Source organism: Purpureocillium lilacinum, assembly GCF_023168085.1.
Source record: "Purpureocillium lilacinum CBS 284.36 DNA, scaffold_1, whole genome shotgun sequence".
Lineage (NCBI taxonomy): Eukaryota > Fungi > Ascomycota > Sordariomycetes > Hypocreales > Ophiocordycipitaceae > Purpureocillium > Purpureocillium lilacinum.
The window spans coordinates 3,965,439-3,985,563 of NW_027072111.1; the positions used below are offsets into that span (position 1 = coordinate 3,965,439).

General features: G+C 60.9%; 6 protein-coding genes across 6 annotated transcripts; 2 read left to right on the forward strand and 4 right to left on the reverse strand.

Annotated features, from left to right (window-relative positions):
* Nucleotides 1-132: 132 nt before the first annotated feature.
* PLICBS_000904 (uncharacterized protein) lies at nt 133-2,341 on the reverse strand (the record flags this gene model as incomplete). Its single annotated transcript, XM_018318041.2, has 4 exons — nt 133-217; nt 276-2,090; nt 2,181-2,249; nt 2,319-2,341. 4 exons carry the CDS (start codon nt 2,339-2,341, stop codon nt 133-135), a joined length of 1,992 nt encoding a protein of 663 aa, XP_018183566.2.
* Nucleotides 2,342-4,389: 2,048 nt separating this feature from the next.
* PLICBS_000905 (70-kilodalton heat shock protein) lies at nt 4,390-6,581 on the forward strand (the record flags this gene model as incomplete). The annotated part of the gene is made up of 3 exons (XM_018318040.2): nt 4,390-4,416; nt 4,508-4,712; nt 4,771-6,581. 3 exons carry the CDS (start codon nt 4,390-4,392, stop codon nt 6,579-6,581), a joined length of 2,043 nt encoding a protein of 680 aa, XP_018183565.1.
* Nucleotides 6,582-7,034: 453 nt separating this feature from the next.
* PLICBS_000906 (uncharacterized protein) lies at nt 7,035-7,832 on the reverse strand (the record flags this gene model as incomplete). Its single annotated transcript, XM_018318039.2, has 1 exon — nt 7,035-7,832. The coding sequence occupies one exon, from the start codon at nt 7,830-7,832 to the stop codon at nt 7,035-7,037; it is 798 nt and encodes a 265-aa protein (XP_018183564.2).
* Nucleotides 7,833-8,438: 606 nt separating this feature from the next.
* Nucleotides 8,439-10,400, reverse strand: PLICBS_000907 (uncharacterized protein; the record flags this gene model as incomplete). Its single annotated transcript, XM_018318038.2, has 3 exons — nt 8,439-8,955; nt 9,010-10,152; nt 10,210-10,400. 3 exons carry the CDS (start codon nt 10,398-10,400, stop codon nt 8,439-8,441), a joined length of 1,851 nt encoding a protein of 616 aa, XP_018183563.2.
* A 2,554-nt stretch (nt 10,401-12,954) lies between these two features.
* On the forward strand, nt 12,955-16,470 carry PLICBS_000908 (uncharacterized protein; the record flags this gene model as incomplete). The annotated part of the gene is made up of 2 exons (XM_018318037.2): nt 12,955-13,603; nt 13,655-16,470. The coding sequence occupies 2 exons, from the start codon at nt 12,955-12,957 to the stop codon at nt 16,468-16,470; spliced, it is 3,465 nt and encodes a 1,154-aa protein (XP_018183562.2).
* A 673-nt stretch (nt 16,471-17,143) lies between these two features.
* PLICBS_000909 (uncharacterized protein) lies at nt 17,144-20,101 on the reverse strand (the record flags this gene model as incomplete). The annotated part of the gene is made up of 3 exons (XM_018318036.2): nt 17,144-17,569; nt 17,652-19,609; nt 19,663-20,101. The coding sequence occupies 3 exons, from the start codon at nt 20,099-20,101 to the stop codon at nt 17,144-17,146; spliced, it is 2,823 nt and encodes a 940-aa protein (XP_018183561.2).
* Nucleotides 20,102-20,125: the final 24 nt, after the last annotated feature.

The following is a 20,125-nucleotide window of genomic DNA, read 5'->3' on the forward strand; positions in this document are numbered from 1 at the left end:
AAAAGGAAACCCGACAGTACCGGGACGCCGCGTGTCGACCAGCACGAGAAATAGCCCACCAAGGACGCCGATCATGAAGAATAGAAGGTCATCGAAGAGAACACAGCTGCGGTCCTCCCACGCGCAATCCGCTCAGCTCATCGTGATGCTCGGACAGAACTTGCGACTCTGAACGTTGATCTGTACTTGGTAGATGCCGTTCTGAGCACCGATGAACCTAAGGCGGAATGTCAGCAATCTTTACTTGTCACATGTCATATGCCGTATTTGCTCACAATGTCCGTCCGTCAGAGGTCCAGGCCAGGCCAGCGGTGTTATCCGGCGACGGAGGCACCTCGAACACACCGTGATCGGCAGCCAGCGTGCCCCTAATCGCGCTCTCCTCCCATCGATTCATTGCCTGGTTGACCAGCGGCACCAGCAGCGCCGAATCGTCGTGCTCGTCTCCAGAGCGCTCCCTGGCCTGCAGAATTTCAAGCACGTTCAGGTACGACGGGTCTGGCCGGTCGCGCTGGTCGCGCACGGCCGCCACCGCCTCTCCAATCCTGTCGACCAGACTCTGCTCGGGACGGCGAAGCGCCTGTCGCTGCTCTGACGCCTCCCGGACGAACTGGCGGGTGCTGCGCAAACGCTCCGCCCGTTGGTCCCGGTACGACCCTAGCATGTCGCTCATGGCACGGCCGACGCTGCTGCTGCGCTCTCTCGGCCGCGAAGAATCACTGTCGTTGGCAGACGGCCGAAGGTTAGATAGGTACGTCCAGGTCAAATCCGCCGGCCGGGCCCCTGCCTCGTTGTTTCGCTGGGTGATTCTATCTCGACGGCGCCGGTCGCCCTGAATCGCTTCCAGAACAAGGGTTTCGTTGGCTGTCAGCGGCTGATTAAGCGTATCCAGCCCATCTCCATGCCGCCGTCGAGCAGTGGCCGTGGAGGGAGATCGGTTGCCCCGTCGTTCAGCCTGACTATGCAGCAGCCGTGGGTCAATGGTGTTGCGATCGAGAATGTCGATATGCTCAAAGTGGCCTTCGACATTTATATCCACAATCTGGCGGGTGATGAAGTTGCTTCGCATGTCAGCGAAGCCCACGTGTCCGCGATCCTCTGTCCACGCGAGGATATCAAATGGGCCGGGGCAAAAGGCCATGTCCCGAACGGCGCCGGGGCCGCTTTCCGGTCGCGAAGACTTGAAGGTGGTGATGAGAGGATCTGCCCCGTAGACGGTGAGAAGGGTCGTGTCGAATATGGAGATGGTGCCGTGTTGGGTTCCGACTGCCAGGTAGGCACCGGACGAGGAGAAGCACGCAGCGAAGCTTCCGCGGCTGTCTGAGCGATCGTCCTTTCGCTGGCTTTTGAGCAAGAATCTCTGCTTCAACTCCCACTGGTATTTGCTGTCGCCAGCGCTGTCTGCGGCCGAAGGCGAGGATGGCGACTCCTCCGAGCGTGCTGCACGGACGTGGACATATAGATACGGGTCGTCCAGTATGGCGATGAGCAGCTGCCCATCGGGAGAGATTATGGCTCTGTTGACAAAGTCGGGATACGTGACCACGTCGAGCGGCTCAGTCTTGTCGCTGCGCTCAAAGTCCCTGAGGCTGACGAGGACGACCGTGCGGTCGTTGTTGGCCAAGACGGCGACGCCTTCGGTGTAGGCCTCTGGCGACGGAGTCAGGATGGCCGGGGGGAACCAGAGGGTGACGCAGTTGACACGGTCCTTGGCCAGCTTCATACTCTTGGCGATCAAACTCTTGTTCGACCTGCGGGCTTGGGCGAGGAGGGAGAGCAGGGGGTCATCGCGCAATCCATCGAGGCCCAGCTGTTGTCGGGTCTCGGCGTCGAGCTCGAAGCCCAGCCCGGACTGGTTGTCGTCGTTGCTCTCTTCGAGGTGGATGGCGACAAATTCGCCCGTCTCGCTGCCGCAGCAAAGCCAGCCGTTCTCGGCGACCAAGCAGCGCGGCGCAAAAGTCAGGAGCTTGAGGGTCTCGCACTCCCGGGTCAGCGTATTGAGGCGCTGGACATGATTGCTCCCGCTGCCGCCAGGGAAGTAGACAATGTGCCGTTTCTCCGCGCTGATGAGGGACCGCAGCTGCCAGTGCCTATAGTGTGTGATGCATCAGTGTCACCGCACAGGGAGTCAAGAGCCCGGTGGCCGGTCGTTTTTGGGGAGACTAGGCTCGGACACGTACTGTGATCGTACGGGGACGCGGTAATGCTTGCGCCCTTTGCTCGAGACGATGCTTTCGGTCGGATAGGATCTGCAGGAAACATGATGCGATTAGCGAGCTTCGGGCGCGATGGGGTGCAGCTCCCGCGTGGTCACGAACGGATTATCGTCGTTTGCTGCCATGGTCGGAGGCACCGGCCCAGCCGCGGGTCAGTGCCGGCGACGGCGAGTCTGCGACGCTGTCAAGATGTGCCCGGCTGGCCGCCTGCGGCGGAGGCCAGGTTGAGTGTCGTACGTCCTCGGCAGCCCAGGCTAGATCGGCGAGTCGTCGGCGACAGGCGGGAGGGCGGGCAGCTCTAAAGATAGGGTCGCAGCTGGAGCCGAGGCTGGCGACGATGGGTGCGTGTGCCGGAGCCGGGAACGGGAATGCAGTGGTCGGATGGCGGGGATGTGTAGGGCGGGAGGGGAGGCGAAGCTCGGGACAGGGCGACGACGACGACGTTGGGCGAGCGGCGGCGGCGGTGGTGACGATGAGGTGAGGTGTGGTGAGGTGATGTGGATTGGACGAAACGGCTCTTGCAGTTGCAACGCAGCACAGCGCAACGCAGGCGAGGCCAGTGGATGGACGACGGTAGGCGGGCGGGCGGGCAGCGCACCAAAAGCTGGGTTGGGCGATCAATTTGGCGGCGGCCAAACGGTGGCCGCGGGCGGTTTCCGGGGCGCAGAGCCTGGCAGCGACCTGAGCCCAGGCGTTGAGCCGGTGGGCGGCCCAGGTACCTGTACGTACTGGGCGGGTGACCTCAGCTCTGGAGGAGCCACTGGCAGCAGGGCCGTGGGATGACGTCGAGGCTGCCCGTCCCTCCTGTTATTCTTAGTGTCCTTTCTGCTGGAGGGAAAAAAGCACGGCACGGGCCCGAGCAGCTTTCAAGCAGGCCACGCTGCCATCGCGTGCCAGGATTTTTTATGGCATCGGCGTCCATGTCGCAGCTGGAGGAGCTGCATCATTGCTCATCGACAACATCCTCCCAACACCTGTACCTCAGGTATCTGCCTGGAGCCTTGCCTTACCTAGCACGCGCCCTCACTCACACCCCGGGTGGCCTCCGCTCAAGGGACCTTCCCGCCTGAGCATGGCCCAACCCGCTGCTCTGGCATGGCTCGGCGCATCACCACGGCACGGGGGGCCGCCGTCAGGATCCAGCCATGCCATGCCGGCAAACTTCGCCCTCTAATTGCCCGACGTTCGGTGTCCCCCACTCCAAGCTCCCCCCTGTTAGCCTCGCTCGCCCCGAGATGGCCTAGGAGCTTGAGATGCTATCGTTGTTCACCTACCTATTGCGGAACGCAAAGTCACACGCAATTGCTGCGGGCCGGCAAAAATAGAAATACTCGTGGAGAGTGCGCCAAAGCGTGACATCGCCTTGTAACGCGCCCTCCTTTGTCTTCACAATCACCACGTGAGAGCCAGGCTGGCAATTTGCGACGTGACTGTCCGCCGTCTCGTGTCAACTTCTGGCAAGGCTCTGCCACACAGAACAGTTGCTTTTGTTAACGATATGTTAACGATACACATTTTCGTGCAACATGGCAGAGACGTATCAGTCATAGGCTTTCATGCAGTACTGCTGCCGTTTCCTGTCTCCTGCGACAGCGGCTGGTCGTGCGCACGCTCACCCCAGCTTGGGCAGCCATTGACTTTGCATCCTCTCGCACCGACCCAGCGCTCGCCAGAGCCCATAAAATCTCCGAAATCCCGGCCTCAAGCTGGGCGCCGCGTGTTGTGTTACCGGCCTTGCAGCTCGTCGACCGACGCAGCACCAGACCACCTCCCCAAACGAGTCGTCATAGAGACGTCGCAGAGCCAATGCCCGCCGTGATTGGCCCGCAAGCTCCTTCCCCGGTCCCGGCCCCCGTGGCACCGCCCAGAAGCTCCTGGTCGCCCGGAACAACGATGCGCCGCCTTCCGCACCCGCAATTGGGTAATTCGGGGGGCGCGCTGTGGGGACCCGCCCGCCCATTGCCTCTTTCCTTCGGCTTCTATGGCCGGGCCGGGGTTATCCATTTTTCTCGGGCCAAAAAAATTCGCTTCCCTCTCCTTCTTCCCATCATCTCCGTCTCCATCCCTCTGTATCACTTCTCTCCCATACCCTCCTCCTCCATACCCCCTTCTCCGAGCGCGCTGTCATCCTCTCTTATTTCTTGTAATTTGTATCCACATCTTCACAATCAAGATGCTGGCTTCGCGTCTCTCCCGAGCTGTAAGTGTCGCATTTCCCTCGCGGACCCTCGAGCGCGCCTCGGGTCGCGCCGCGAACCGCGTGCAACAGCCGCTGACTCCCATCCCATCAGCTTCCCCGAGCTACCCCCATCACAGCCCGCTCGGCCGCTTTCGCCAGGGCTCCTCTGGCCAACAGATTCGCTCGCTATGAGTCCACGGCCGCCGAGGGTGAGGGCAAGGTGCAGGGCTCCGTGATCGGTATCGATCTGGGCACCACCAACTCCGCCGTCGCCATCATGGAGGGCAAGGTTCCTCGCATCATCGAGAACTCCGAGGGTGAGTATCCAGCCAAGCTTCACATCGATGTCCCAGTCCGCTGACTCCGCCGCCCCAGGTGCCCGCACCACTCCCTCCGTCGTTGCCTTCGCCGAGGACGGCGAACGCCTCGTCGGTGTCGCCGCCAAGCGTCAGGCCGTCGTCAACCCAGAGAACACCCTGTTCGCCACCAAGCGGTTAATAGGACGCAAGTTCACCGACCCTGAGGTCCAGCGCGACATCAAGGAGGTCCCCTACAAGATCGTCCAGCACTCCAACGGCGATGCCTGGGTCTCTGCTCGTGACCAGAAGTACTCTCCCTCGCAGATTGGTGGCTTCGTCCTCAACAAGATGAAGGAGACCGCCGAGGCCTACCTCTCCAAGCCTGTCAAGAACGCCGTCGTCACTGTCCCTGCCTACTTCAACGACGCCCAGCGTCAGAGCACCAAGGATGCTGGTCAGATTGCCGGCCTCAACGTCCTCCGTGTCGTCAACGAGCCCACTGCCGCCGCCCTCGCCTACGGTCTCGAGAAGGAGGCTGACCGCGTCGTCGCCGTCTACGATCTTGGTGGTGGTACCTTCGATATCTCCATCCTCGAGATCCAGAACGGTGTCTTCGAGGTCAAGTCCACCAACGGTGACACCCACCTGGGTGGTGAGGACTTTGACATCCACCTCGTCCGCCACATGGTTGCCGACTTCAAGAAGACCTCTGGCATCGACCTGTCTGGCGACCGCATGGCCATCCAGCGTATCCGTGAGGCCGCTGAGAAGGCCAAGATCGAGCTGTCCTCGTCCCTCCAGACCGACATCAACCTGCCCTTCATCACCGCCGACTCCTCTGGCCCCAAGCACATCAACATGAAGCTCTCCCGCGCCCAGCTCGAGAAGATGGTTGACCCTCTCATCACCCGCACCATCGAGCCCGTCCGCAAGGCCCTTAAGGACGCCAGCCTCCAGCCCAAGGACATCCAGGAGGTCATCCTCGTCGGTGGCATGACCCGCATGCCTAAGGTTGCTGAGTCCGTCAAGAGCATCTTCGGCCGCGACCCCGCCAAGTCCGTCAACCCCGATGAGGCCGTCGCCATCGGCGCTGCCATCCAGGGTGCCGTTCTCTCCGGTGAGGTCAAGGACCTGCTGCTCCTCGACGTCACCCCCCTGTCCCTCGGTATCGAGACTCTGGGCGGTGTCTTCACCCGTCTGATCAACCGCAACACCACCATCCCCACCAAGAAGTCTCAGGTCTTCTCTACCGCTGCCGACTTCCAGACGGCTGTCGAGATCAAGGTCTACCAGGGTGAGCGTGAGCTTGTCCGCGACAACAAGCTTCTGGGCAACTTCCAGCTCGTCGGCATTCCCCCTGCCCACCGTGGCGTGCCCCAGGTCGAGGTCACCTTTGACATTGACGCCGACTCTATCGTCCACGTCCACGCCAAGGACAAGTCCACCAACAAGGACCAGTCCATCACCATCGCCTCTGGCTCCGGTCTTTCCGACAACGAGATCCAGCAGATGGTTGAGGACTCCGAGAAGTACGCTGAGGCCGACAAGGAGCGCAAGGCTGCCATCGAGGCTGCCAACCGCGCCGACAGCGTCCTCAACGACACCGACCGTGCCCTGAACGAGTACGCCGACAAGCTCGACAAGGCCGAGGCCGACGGCATCAAGGAGAAGATTGCCTCTCTCCGCGAGTTCGTCGCCAAGAGCCAGTCTGGCGAGGGCACCGCCACCGCCGCCGAGATCAAGGAGAAGACCGATGAGCTCCAGATGGCCAGCCTGAACCTCTTCGACAAGATGCACAAGGCCCGCAACGAGTCTGGCGAGGGCCAGCAGGCCTCGGGCGAGCAGCAGGCTCCCGAGGGCGAGAAGAAGGACGAGAACAAGCCTTAAGAAGGTAGCTCTTGAGCCTCGATGATTTGTCCGAATATTGGAGGAGCGTGGGGAGCGACATAGATCCCTTTGACTTCTTGTTGTATTACAGTGTACTCATATCCCGTCTCAGCCGCAGCTTGACGTTTCGCACTTTTGGCCCATGTTCTTAATACCATGGTTGGCGGGGGAATCTGGCGTTGGAGCATCAAAACCTCTTTGAGAGTTCATCTCCGGTTGTGTTTATGAGACGACGGCATGGACACGCAGGGGAGCATTGTGTTTTTTTGGATGGCTTGAAAATGTACAAGGCCTTGTACAGGTAGATGATAATACCAGCTCCCCCCTCTCAACTACGGTTGCTCCCAATGCCCATATGCCATGTGAAGAGAAATTCTGGGTATGGATGCCAATGACGAATGTGAAGAGGCTTCCCAAAACAACACCATTAGCGCCCATGTGCGGTCCAAACTGTCAAGCCATCCAACCCCAAGCCGTGTTTAACATGTTGGTCCCATGCCAGTGCAGGACGTCTGGCCGGCCATCCTTCCCGTCGGACCTCTCCCACGTCGCCTCATCGAGCTCAAGCGGCGGACCGTCGCCCTCCACGTCGGGCTCGTCCCTGTAGCGCTCCAGGAGGGGCTGCTGCGCGGCGTGCTCGGCGATTCCCAGGATCAGGTAGGGGATGTACATGCTCGAGCGCGGGCTGCTGCCACTGCCGCCGCCTCTCCCCGCCTGCGCCTGCGCCGCGACGTTGAACCCCGTGGGGTCGTAGAGCGATTGCGGGCGGGATGTCATTTCGTGGCGGCTTAGACGGTTGGGGTTGCTTCCTGCTGCTGCTCCGCCGCTGCCGCTGGTGTTGCCATTTCTGCTGGTGGTGTTGCTGCGGTTGCGTGTCGTCCAGGGAAAGAAGATGAAGGGCGTGAAGAAAAGGGAAGAAGCGCGCCGGGGGCGGCGGAGGCTCAGGAAGAGGAGGAGGACGAGCAGGAAGGCGAATATGGCGGCCGTGAGGGCGAGGGCGGCGGGGACGTCGTCCGTGCCGGGGAAGGTGCCGGTGGTGGTGGTGGAGTCGGAGTGTGAGCCGGAGTGTGAGTCGGAGTTGGAGCCGATGGTACTGGTGCTAGTGCTGGTGCTGGTGACGCCAGGCCCAGCGCCGGCGGGTGTGAGGAAGGGGGCTACGAGGTCGACGAGCCGTGAGGAGAGCGAGATGGAGGTTGATGATGACGGCCGGGGGGTGAGGAAGGCCTCTGGCCGGGGGGGACGGGGCGGCATAGGATCGAGAGTGGCGATGGACTACCCAGCGGGTATTATAGGTACGCGATGAATCGACCAACCGGGATTTGGTGATGGTCAATGGCCCGTCTAAGCTTTCGTCGCAAAGAATAGAAGCGGAAAATATGAGGAGAGAAGGATGGCAAAGTTCGCTACACGAGGCAAAATCCCACGACGATGGCGATGCAGAAACCAGCGAGAAGGCGAGGAACAGCAAGATAAAAAAAAACCCCCGGCCGTCTCTGACAAGGGAGGATCATTGCCACCCTCGGGGAGCCCGTCATTCCAATATACCGAACCGCGCGGGAGAGGAACGCAGCTATCGTGGGCACATCTACGGCTCCCTTGGGCGCGTGTGAGACACTCCCAAGGCCCTAGTCTCACAGCACGCTCGAGGCGCGCCAAAGGGGGAGAGGGGAGAGAGGAGCCCGGGGGGTGTCTGCTGCGGAGGGGCGCAGTTTTCTACAGCGGAAAATAGACCCTTGACGAGAGGAGAAGAAACAAAAAGTCGATAATCACGCGGGTGGCGAGACGGAGGGATCGTCAGGATGTAAATTTGGCAAGAGGCTGTATAAGATACGTTCCGGAGCTCGGTTCGCATGTCCTTCACCTCCCAAAGCCGAACCATCCTCTCTTGGGTTGCGGCGCGGGCTCCTTCGCAGGCTCGGGAGCCGCTGCGGGGGTTGCGGCCGCAGCAGTCTTGCCGGGGTAGTCGATGTAGTTCCAGGCGACGTCAAGGAAGATGGGCTTCATGGGGACGAGCGCCAACTTGGGCGGGAACTCGACGAGGTTGGACAAGTCCACGCCGTCGGAGGGATAATCCTGCAGCCGCTCGAGCAGCGGGATCCTAGGGCCCTTGCCCGCCTCATCGCTCTCTGTCTTACGGAGGTTGTCGATGTGGACAATGGCGCGGTGTCGCTGCAGCTCGCCGTTGAGTAGGTTCGCGAGGGCCGACACCGATTCCGATGTGACTTCGACGTTCAGTGGTGACGAGCTAGTCGAGTCCGATGTCTTGGGCACCTTCGACGCTGACTCTTGGCACAGCTCGGCGGCCCGGTTTATCAGGGCCAGGGCATTGGCGACGTTGCCAATGATGGCGTGCGAGCGGGCGATCGACAGGCACCTGGCAGGCGGGTCAGTGGGATGGCAAGATTGGCAGTTCGCAAGGGGGTCTTACTTGAGTGACTCAAAGTACTTCTCAACCGCGTCGAGCTTCGTCGCAAGCCCCTCGTCGGCCGCTACACCAGGGAGTTCGTTGATGGAGTTGAGATTCTGCAGGGTGCCGTCGTAGAGTGCCAGCTTTTCCTTGAGCTTCACCAGCTTCTTACGCGTGGGAAGCTCCCTCTCTTTCTTACCCGCATCCGCGGCAGCCTTGGACTTCTTCTTTCGCCGCAGCGAGCCGTACTCTTCGGGGGCACCGTCCTGTCGGCCGGTCAATACGCGGTTCCGGCCGATTCTCCAGCTGATCATCTCGTAGTTGACGGCGGTTCGGGTGATTTGCAGTCTCTGCATGCGGGGGTCGCTTTGCGCGACGCCTTCGGCCTTGAGTTCGTCGATGGCCTGCTTGGTCGCATCCACGGCGTCTTGTGTAGCCGTCAATATTTCGTCGTAAACGGCGGCCACCTCGTAAGGCTCCTTGTCCTTGGATGCCTCGACGGCGGCAGCCAACCGCGACTTGGCGCCCTCGACAGACGCCCAAGCCAGCGATATCTGGGCATCCTCAATCTGGACCTCCCTGGAGCGCCAGGTCAGGGTCCTCGGTGCGCTCTCCGCGGTAATGCCAGTCTTGGTCGCTGCGTCTGCTTCGGCGAGGATGGACGAGTCAATCTCGTCTACCTCGCGGACCAGCTCAGCATCCGACCGAGGGAAAGCCTTGCGCGCAATGGCAGGGATGGGGACGGTTCGAGGGGTCTTTAGTTGGTAGGCGGCATATCGAATGGAGGGATCGATGGTCTCAGAGAGCAGGTCTTTGAACAGGTCGCCCTTGCCGGTCGTCGCCAACGCGCTGTAGATGATGCGGGCAATGGCGTAGCTCTGGAGGCAGGGCTCCCAGGTGTGCTTTTCGAACTGCATTGCGCCTCGGATGAGGGCGGCGTACGCCTTGGCCTCGATGACATCGCCGTCGGAGGCCCCAGACACGGCCTGTTGGGAGAGGGCGTCGACGAGGTCCTGGGCGGCGCGGGCTGCCTTGTCGAGTCTCGAGACGATGTGGGAGCGTGTGCGGCTGGAGAGGCCCTTCTGGTCGGCGGTGTGCGCGGCTTTGATGCTCATGGCCTGGGCAAAAGCTCGCTCGCTCGTCAGGAGCACCAGGTGAACGTGCCTGCCAATGGGTCAGTCATGGGCGGGAGGGTTCGGCTAGGGTACGGTCCGGACTCACTCATGGCTGCTGGCAACATCCTCGGCGGTGATCTTGTCCTTCTTGTGGAACTTGCCGCGGTTCTTGGTCGCAATGGCCAGCTTCTTGCGGGCGTTGAGGAGGCGCTTGGAAAGCGCTGAGTGGTAGGTGGAGTAGTCGCCGTAAAGGAGGGCCTGGTCGCGGCCTTGGACGACGAAGCTGGTGATGTCCATGGTCGCGCGGGTTGCCCTTGCGTCGCGGAGCTCTCGATTGCTGGGGCAAGGGCAGGTCGGGCTGTTCCAACTTCTAATCCAGGAGTCAGCCTGCACGCGACGTCGAGGCTGTTCAGAGTCGAGAGATGTGGCCGCTGGTGGGGACGAATGGCGGGGCACCAACATCCACCCACGCCTGCCGTCGAGACCACCAAAAAAAATGAGCCTCCGCGCAGCTCAGTCGCCGCGATGGTTGCCCGCTTATGTAATATTGCAGGTGTCGCATCGACCTACCCTGCTGCAAGGTGTACAAACAAAATCACGGCTGCCATTTCATTACGAATGCTACTTTGCATAAAGCATGGTCCGGACATCCAAGAACGCGGTCGACTTGGCGCCTCACCAGCCGGAAGCGCTCTCTGCCTTGTAATTTTTAGCACTGGCGATGCGCACCTGACTTCAAGTGCATGCTCGTTGGGCGATCGGGCTTGCGTGGTGGTGTAGGGCGCCTCGCCGGCAATTCCACGCCACGACCTGTGGCGGCTGGCATCTTACGAGGTGCATTCGGCGTGGCGTCTTAAACCAGGTTGGGGCAGTTCTCACGGCCAGACTTATACCGGCCGTGCTGTGCTCGGGATCCAGACAGCATGGCCCTGATGTCAAGCACTCATTCGCCAGCTCAAAGGGCATCGGCTCCCGCGGACGGTGGACGCAGAGTCGGTGAGGCGTGCAGCGAGCCCGTTGGACGAGAAGGCGGGAGGGGAATCGGGTCCCGAGTAGGCACCTACCACTGCGATGGAGGCAGGATGTACTTTGAATAGACCGGCGGGTAGGCCCGCGTTCACGGGCGGGACAAGGGGAGGTGTGTGTGTGGTTGTCTTCCAAGATGAGGAACATTCAAATGCCCCATCCACAGAGCGAAGGACATCTCAAGCAGATGGCAAATTTCCCTGGCCGTATCGGGCACCAGAAGTGGCCCTCAGTCGGTGCCGAAAGGCCAACCGTCGACAGCAGCGGTGCGGCCGCCAAACGGCATAATAACGGGAGCGGAGTACACTTGCAGTCCAGCGTCCATGCGCAAATGGCCGATGCGCAAGCGGCGGCACCGCCCCTTGGCACGCACACACATGCGCCCGCCCTCGGGGTGACGGGGGCTCGATGACGACTTGTCGGTACGCCCTGACCTGCACCTGCACCTGAGAGCCGCGCCGCGCTCGTCTCGGCAGTCCCCCCCAAACGATGCAAGAGAGGCGAAGAGCACAGAGAAAAAAAAAGCCGACAGCTCACGTGCTCGCCCGCAGTGGCTTCTGGGGTGCCAGCTAGGCGGATCCGGGGGGGTCGCGCAGGCCAATCAACGGCCGGGGTGGACCTGCGAACTGCAAACAGTGCCGTGCAGGTGACCTTGCCGGCGTGCAGGCAGCGCATCGCAGGGAAGCCTGGACTTTGACCTGCGGTGCAGGCCGGGCTGATGAGGCGGGTGGGTGGTGGTGGTAGAGGGAGTGCTTGATTCGTGTACTCTGTACCGATGAGATCCAGCATCGACGTTGCAGTACAGCACTTACGGAACCGCACCGCAGTCATCGGGCAGTCCTATGCTGTACCGTCAAGTACCTCTTGACACTGCCTCCTGCCGTGCGCGGTAGAGACCACGCAGAAAAGGCACCTCCCGATACCTCCCATTCGAGGCTCCTCCTCCACCACATCCTCTAAAGGTCGCCCGCCCGCGCCTGCCTACAGCACCTGCACCTACATACCGAGTACATACTGTACCTGGTACCTCGAGGTTGCCTGCCTCTCCTTCCCAACGGCAAGCGACTTCCCTCCCGCCTTCACCACGTCGCACAGGCAAAAGCCTCCATTCGTCCTTCTTTTTCTTTTTTTGCATGTGCATCTCCCCGTCGACATCCATCCCTCTTCACTCATCCGCCATCGCCCGCGTCCTCCTTGCAACCCTCCCTCTCCTTCCTCAACCTACCCATCCGCCCAGGCCGCGGGTCGCATCGCAGCACGTCGACGTGGGGACCCTCCCACTCCCCAGCGAACGAGCGAGCGAGCCCCCCAGCGCGTTGCCGTCTGGGTGTGTTTGCGGGCGCGCCCGCCATAACGTACTTTGTAGGAGCGCCGGCTGCCGCTGCCGCTACCGCTGCCGCTGCCACTGCCACCCCCCCGGGCTCCAGTGCGTGCATGTGCCTGCGTGCGCCCACATTCACGTCTGCAACCTCCGCCAGACCGACCCCCCCGAGCCCACTGCGGCCCTTGTCTGATTCATCAACTCACCTCCGCCTCAGGCTTCCGATAACGCCCGCCGTCTTCATAAAGCTCGACCGCACACTCGCGCTTTCTTTCAACCACGCACGCTTGCAAACAGAGCCGCGCTCCTCCCTCTCACCAGCGCATCCCTCAACCTCTTCACGGCCCTGCTCCCGCGCCCAGCTCTGTGCGCTGCCATGAGGCGGATGACGACGGCGCTCTCATCTCACCGTTTACAGCAATAGACTCGGCCCGCTCGATATACCTGTAACTCGCGCGCGCTTTCCATCGCTCCCACGGCCTTGGAGCTGCGCCGAGCGCCAGCATGGCTTCCAACGGTACTCCCTCGCCGCCCCGCAGTGCGACACCGGCAGCCTCCAGCGAGGCCGCCATGCCGTCCCAAGTCTTGCAACAGCCGACAGATAGTTCTGCACTGGCAAGTCCCTCCCGAGAAGTCGCTTCTAACAATGATGCCGCACAAGGCCGCTCGTCGCACCCTCCGGGGTCCCTGCCTTCCTGGAACCCGGCTGAGCTGCTCCAGCCAGGTCGGCGGGCTAACAGCGCCATCGACCTGCGGAGCGGGCTCACAAACCATGCCATGAGCGCGCCTCATCTCTCGTCGAGGGATCGCTCCAGCAGCGGCGCGCCTACCCCCATGGTTTTTCAGTTCGCCACCGGTGACGAGTCCACCACCAGCGGCTTCACAAGCGAGGCCTCGACACCCAGCAACAGTGGCGAGCCGCGACAAAACGGTGTCGGCAACTGGATTGAGCGCATGAATAATGTTCAGAGCCGCTCCGCCGTGCCTCAAGCCAAGCGTCGCAAGACCGAGGACGGCCAGGATTTCGCTGCTAGGACGAGCAATATCCCCGTTCGCGGCGGTAGTGGCATTCTCGGCAGCTATGTTAGGGAGAAGCGCCTCGAAGGAGATGCCCAAGGCTCGCCAGCCTCGGCAACGGTGGACTTGACCGGCGGTACGGAATCTTCCCCCCATTTTCGACGGCATGTTTTACTGACCACCGCAGCCAACGACGACGATGTCATGATCATGTCCGATCCCAAGGACGAGGAGGTCTGTTATGGCATGGTCAAGAGCGGTCTTAACTGCTTCAGGGTCCCCGCGCCGAAGCCTGGGATGCAGAGTCTATGGGGCCCCGGCTACCAGCCAGGCATCAAGATCAATCTGAAGCGCCAGGTCGGCGATAAGTCGCTCAAGATACAGGCCTGTGATCACACCCGCGAGATCGTTGGTGTTGTCGAGCCGAACAGTGCTGCAGCATTCTGCCCTCTGCTCGATACCAACATTCGCTTGAGGACCGACTGCCGCATCCCGCCTCACCCTAAGAAGGCTGGCGAGGAACCCGGCCAGCCAACCTCTCGCTCATACACTCTCGACGTGGTCATGTATGGCCCCAAGAAGTACGCCAAGAACGTCGGCCTTTTGCTTCAAAAGCACAACCTGAAGCTCCTCGCGCCGTACTTGGTGCAGAAGGGCATTCAGGTCTACAATCCGCACAACACTCTGTACTGCCCTCCTCCGCCAAAGGTGTATCCGACCAACTCGCAAGGCTCCTTTGCAGGGGTCGCCAACAGGACCGTTGAGGAGATTCGTTCCGAGGTGATGGGCGTGTTCGACTCGCTCAAGCGCAACGAAGATCTTCCCTCTGCGGACCCTCCCCCGACGATTCTGACGCCTTTGCTTAAGCATCAGAAGCAAGGGCTTTTCTTCATGGCTATGAGGGAGAAGACTCTCCAGGAACAGGAACACCAGGAAGCCATGGTTTCCTTCTGGAAGACGAAGATCAACGCCAAGGGTGAGTGCGTGTACTCCAACGCAATTACCGGCCAAGAACAGCGTTCGCCACCGCCCGAGACTCGTGGCGGAATATTGGCCGATATGATGGGCCTGGGAAAGACGCTGAGCATCTTGTCTCTCGTCGCGAGCTCCACAAACGACGCGCAGGTGTGGGAGGGCCTCACCCCAGTCCAGCGCCCTCCAACAGATGCTCGACCGGCCAAGGATGATGGATACATGATGATGCAACAGGCCAGCTTTGAGCCGGCACCGATCGTTCGCCACTCCAAGACAACCTTGATTGTGTGCCCCCTGAGCACCATCACCAACTGGGAGGAGCAGATGAAGCAACATGTGCAAGCCGGTGCTTTGTCGTACCACATCTATCACGGAGCGAACCGCATCAAGGATGTTGATAGGCTGGCGTCGTTTGACATCGTCATCACTACATACGGCTCCGTCTCCAACGAACTGAACTCGCGCAGAAAGCGAAAGGAAGGACTCTATCCATTGGAAGAGATTGGCTGGTTCCGCATCGTTCTCGACGAAGCCCACATGATCCGCGAGCAGTCGACCCTGCAGTTCAAAGCAATGTGCCGGCTCCAGGCGGAAAGGCGATGGGCAGTTACGGGTACACCGGTGCAGAATCGTCTGGACGATCTGGCCGCTCTCCTCGCCTTCCTCCGCTTGCATCCGTTTCACGACCGACCCAAATTCAACCGCTTCATCGTTGAGCCGTTCAAGGCGTGCGACCCCGAGATCGTGCCGAAGCTGCGCGTGCTTGTCGACACTATCACTCTCCGTCGTCTCAAGGACAAGATCGACCTTCCGCCCCGGGAGGATCTGGTCGTTCGCCTCGACTTCAGCCCCGAAGAGCGCGGTATCTACGAAATGTTTGCCAGGAATGCCCAGGACCGGGTGCGGGTGCTGGCCGGCTCAAATATTGGCAAAGCCTTAGGTGGAAACACTTACATCCACATTCTCAAGGCTATCCTGCGACTCCGACTGCTCTGTGCGCACGGTAAGGAACTTCTTAACGACGAAGACTTGACCGCCCTCAAAGGCATGTCAGCAGAGATGGCCATTGACATTGATGACGATGACGACAACGACGGACCTACCCTCTCGCATCAGAAGGCACATGAGATGTTTGCTCTCATGCAAGACACGAACAACGACGCATGTATAGAATGCACCAAGAAGCTCAACGCAGGCGACGGACAGAACCTCGATGCGGAGAACCAAGATGATATCCTTGGCTACATGACTCCTTGCTTTCACGTCCTCTGCCGATCTTGCGTACGGGGCTACCATGAGCGTGCTAAGGCACTGTTGGTTCCTGGCCAGTCATCTGGGCCGTGCCCTGTATGCAACTCACACGTCCGCCTCGAATTGGTCGAGCTTCGACGTGATGATGTCGACGCCGAGCATGATGGCCCTGCTAAGAGCAAGGCCAAGAATGTGCGGAAGAAGATTGAAAAGTACGACGGCCCACACACCAAGACCAAGGCTCTGATTGAGGACTTGCTGAAGTCCCGTGCGGCAAGTGCCGCGAACCCTGAGGAGCCACCTTTCAAGTCGGTGGTGTTTTCGGGCTGGACATCGCATTTAGACCTGATTGAGCTGGCGCTCAGCGCAGCCGGCATCTCGTTCGCGCGGCTGGACGGAACCATGTCGCGGACGGCCCGGACTGCGGCCATGGACAGCTTCCGCGAGGACAACAATGTTGAGGTCTTGCTCGTCTCTATCATGGCAGGCGGACTTGGTCTCAACCTGACCGCCGCGAACAGCGTCTACGTCATGGAGCCGCAGTACAACCCGGCTGCTGAGGCGCAGGCTGTGGATCGCGTTCACCGCCTGGGCCAGAAGCGAGCCGTCCGGACGGTTCGGTACATTATGCGTGGAAGCTTCGAAGAGAAGATGCTGGAAATTCAAGACAAGAAGATGAAGCTGGCCAGCCTCAGCATGGATGGCCAAAACAGGCGGCTTGATAAGGCCGAAGCCGCTCGGCAGAAGCTGATGGACCTGCGCAGCCTCTTCAAGTAATCGGCAACGTTATCACGACTTTTTCATTGGGTGGAACATGACATTTACACGGGGGGCTACGGAGTATGGGGCATTACGATGGCGTTTCCAGGGTGCCTGCCGAGAGGGTCGGTCGCTGCTAACGGGGGCGGAAACACTCATGACGAAGCATTTCCCCGCCCTTTTCATTTTCCTTTTCATTTTACATGGAGTCACAGGCGGCTCGCTGGTAATGGCGATTCTTCTGCTGCATTTGGGCGGCTCGCATCTCGTTTGCTAGATACAGCTCAGCTCTCACGAGGGGATCGACTACTCAAGAGGCGCTGGCGACAAGGGGAGTTGGGCGGGGCATCACGGATGATACACATGCGCTTCATGACGGGGGCGGCGGGAGATTATCAGGCATGAGAAATACCAAGTCTTTTGTGTTTTGTCGCCCCTTTGTGCGCCGCGTAGCTCGCTCGGAAATGGATGGCCCATGTGGCCTTTTCAACAGGGCCGTCGACAACACTGTGCATGTATGTCCCTTGAGGCGGATACGTCGCCCCGGTCCGAAGCCTGTTCTACATCCCTCAAATGGTAGAGCCACCTCGTCATGCGGTTTCCCTGCTATACAGAGGCGTAAACTCGGGCCTCAACCCGAGGCTGCTTCAGCGAAAGGACCTGCGTCACGCACATAGTTCCGTATGAACGATCACGCGTCATCGTCGGCCTTGAGCCCCGCATACTCAGTCCCCTGGTTGGCGGTACTCAGGCGCGCACACAAGCTCAACAGGACGACCGTCTCGGTCGCGGCGTAGTGGTTCAGCGCATCGAGGAGGATCTGCAAATGCCTGCTAAAGTTGCCCTCCCACTTGCGGATAATCTCCGAGAGGTTATTGACGCGGGCCTCGGCGTCGTCGGCGGCGAAGGAGGCCTCGTGGTGCTGGTCGCGGTTCTGCGCCGCGGAGCCGCCGCGCTGGGCTGCCTTGGTGGCCTGGAAGAGCTTCCACTGGTCGGCCGTCATGGTGCTGGGCTTGACGGCGCCCGAGAGGTCCGGGTCGGATTTCTCGAGCTCGCGCGTGAGCCAGTTGGTGTAGGCGGCGAAGACGGTGCATGTCTGCATGAGCTTGGAGTGGATCTGCGTGGTTGATGTCAGTAGCCGAGAAGAGGGGGAATACGGCGAGGGGGGGATGAATGTGGGAGGGGAGGAGAGAACATACCCTGAGGAGCTTGCTGTTGGTGAGCATGCACTCCTTGAGACAGGTGTCCAGAAAGCCGACGTGATCCTGCATCAGCTCGTCGACGGTCCTCGACACGGGCTTCTTGTTGTTGTCCGCGTCGCCGTCCTTGGCGTCCAGACGGGCCATGAACTTGGTCCAGTTGGGCTCGATGACCTCGGCGGTGCAAAAGTAGAGAAGCTGCTGGACAAAGACGAGCATCCTTGCCCGGAGCGTCCAGGCCCTGCGCTTCCAAATCTCCAGCGCGGGGTTGGACCCCTTGTGCGCCCAGCTGACGCTCCTCGTCTGCGTCTGCCAGGTGGCGGAGAGCTGGGACTCGAGGTGCCGCAGCGAGAGCAGGTATCGGAAGAGGGCCTTGTACCGCCAGACCGTCTTGCGGCTGATGACGAGCGAGACGGGAAAGGGGACCGAGTAGTCGAGCTCGAGCGAGGTGAAGCCCGTGGCGTTCTTGTCGCCCTCCACGGGCTGGCTTGCGGGAGCCTGCGGCACCTCGCCCTGTTCGATGCCGGTAATGTTGACGACCCGCTGCAGGGCCTTGGTCAGAGTGATTTCGTTCATCGTCACCTTGACGTCCTCCTTGAACGGGTCCAGCGACACAATGCTGCCGGGTTGACGCAGGACGAGATCCAACAAAGACTGCAGCTTGCCCGTGTTGACAGTCTTGACCGGCTTCCGCAGCTCCGAGGCACCCAGCTCGAGAAAGTAAGAAAAGTAGTCGGACGGATCGAGGAAGAAGTAATGCTTCATGGACCGCAGGCGCGCGGGCAGGGCGTGCGTCGTCAGGAGCAGCTGCATCAGCGACTCGTTGGCATGCGCGTACGCGTCGTTGACGTTCTCCAGGAACCTGCTGTCGTCAAACGAGGTCGGGACGTCGGTCACGACCTTGCTCACGTCCACGCCGCCGCACTCGCGGACCACGTTGAGGTACTTGCCTGCCAGCAGGACCTTGTCCTTGACGGCCTCGAGTTGCGGCGGGACGTCGCGGTCGCGGATGGTGTAGCGCCTCTCCCAGTACTCGTCGGTGTAGTCTTGCTCCAGCCTCTCGCGCCGGATGCTCTTCTGCTCTTTGATCAGAAACTCGGAGTGCGGGTCGTTGATGCTCCCTTGATGCAACCACTCATTCAGCATCTTCATGTACGGCCGGCTCGCGTCGCGCAATAACGACGTGAGCAGGGCCCTTGCTGCAGGATCTCCAGACATGGTCTCGAGTCTCTTGGTCACAATCCCTAGAACCACGCCGCCCTTGCAAATCTTTTCAGTACTCATGTTCCCGGGGATCAGGTCTTTGTTGTCATTCAGCTTCTCAAGCACCTTGTCATAGTCATCTTCGCTGTCCTCGTCCTCTTCGCTTTCGTCGTCCAGCAGTGCGTTTTTCTTCAAAAGCTCCTGCGCCAGGGAGTATAGCTGCAGCATCAAGTGGCTTGTAGATATGGTGTGGATGTTGAGTATGTGGACCGTGAAGGTGTCACTGGTCAGGAACTGCGTCTCGAGCTGCGCAATCATGATGAGATAGTCGTGCAGGAATTTGCGAACCGAAGCGCACAGGGCATGATTGACGGCTCCAAACTCTCTTCTGCTCAGGACGTCAACAAATGCCTCCAGGGCTGAGTAGTACGTCGCCATCTTGAGCATCGACTTGGTCAGGTCGTGCAGGCTCGGGTCGAGCCCCGGCATGATGCGGAACGGAGGGCCAGAGAGGCGATCGCGCTCCTCGTGCGGGTTATACCCCTTTGCGAATCGGACGTACTGGCCCTCGAAGCCCATGAAGACGAAGAGCAGGTCCTCCACGATTACTGCCTCTTGGACCTCTAGTGATAGCTCGGCTAAGGGCTTTGGTTGCGGTGCTTGCGGCACTGTGGAGGCGAGGGGCGGTATCGACACCCGCGAGGCGAGGGGAGCCGTTGTGTGTGGGAGGAGTGTTACTTCTGGGTTCCAAGGTGCTGTCGACTCGTTAGCTGTTGCTGCCAAGACTTGGAAGAAGTCGTTCACGCACCTTGAGGCGTCGCCTCGGCAGCGGCCGACTCCCTAGACCTCGCTTCCGACGACGACTTGGGCCGACGCGCATCAGACATTCTCTTCTCGGCAGGCCCGCTCCTCCGCTGCTGCTTCTCCGGGCTCGTCGTGCGCGTGCGCTCGATGCGCGCCTCGTACGTCCTCTCCGTGACCCGCCGCTCCTCGTACCGCCGCTCATTCTCCGCCGCCGTCCTGCTCGCCGGGCGCGGGTTCCCCGACGCAGTCCTCTTATGCGCCACGCCGGGAAACGGCCCTTCTGGCTGGGGGGACGGCGCCGTGCCGGGGCCCGTCATCCTGCGCGGTTCGCTCCTGAAGCTGCCGCTTCCGCTGCCGCTCGCACCGGCGACGCGTGCCCGCTCCCGCTCCTCGCCGAAGCCGTTGGGGCGGCCGGACGAGGCTCTGGCCGTTCCTGAGGACATGATGGCGGCCGAGGGGAGGGCAGG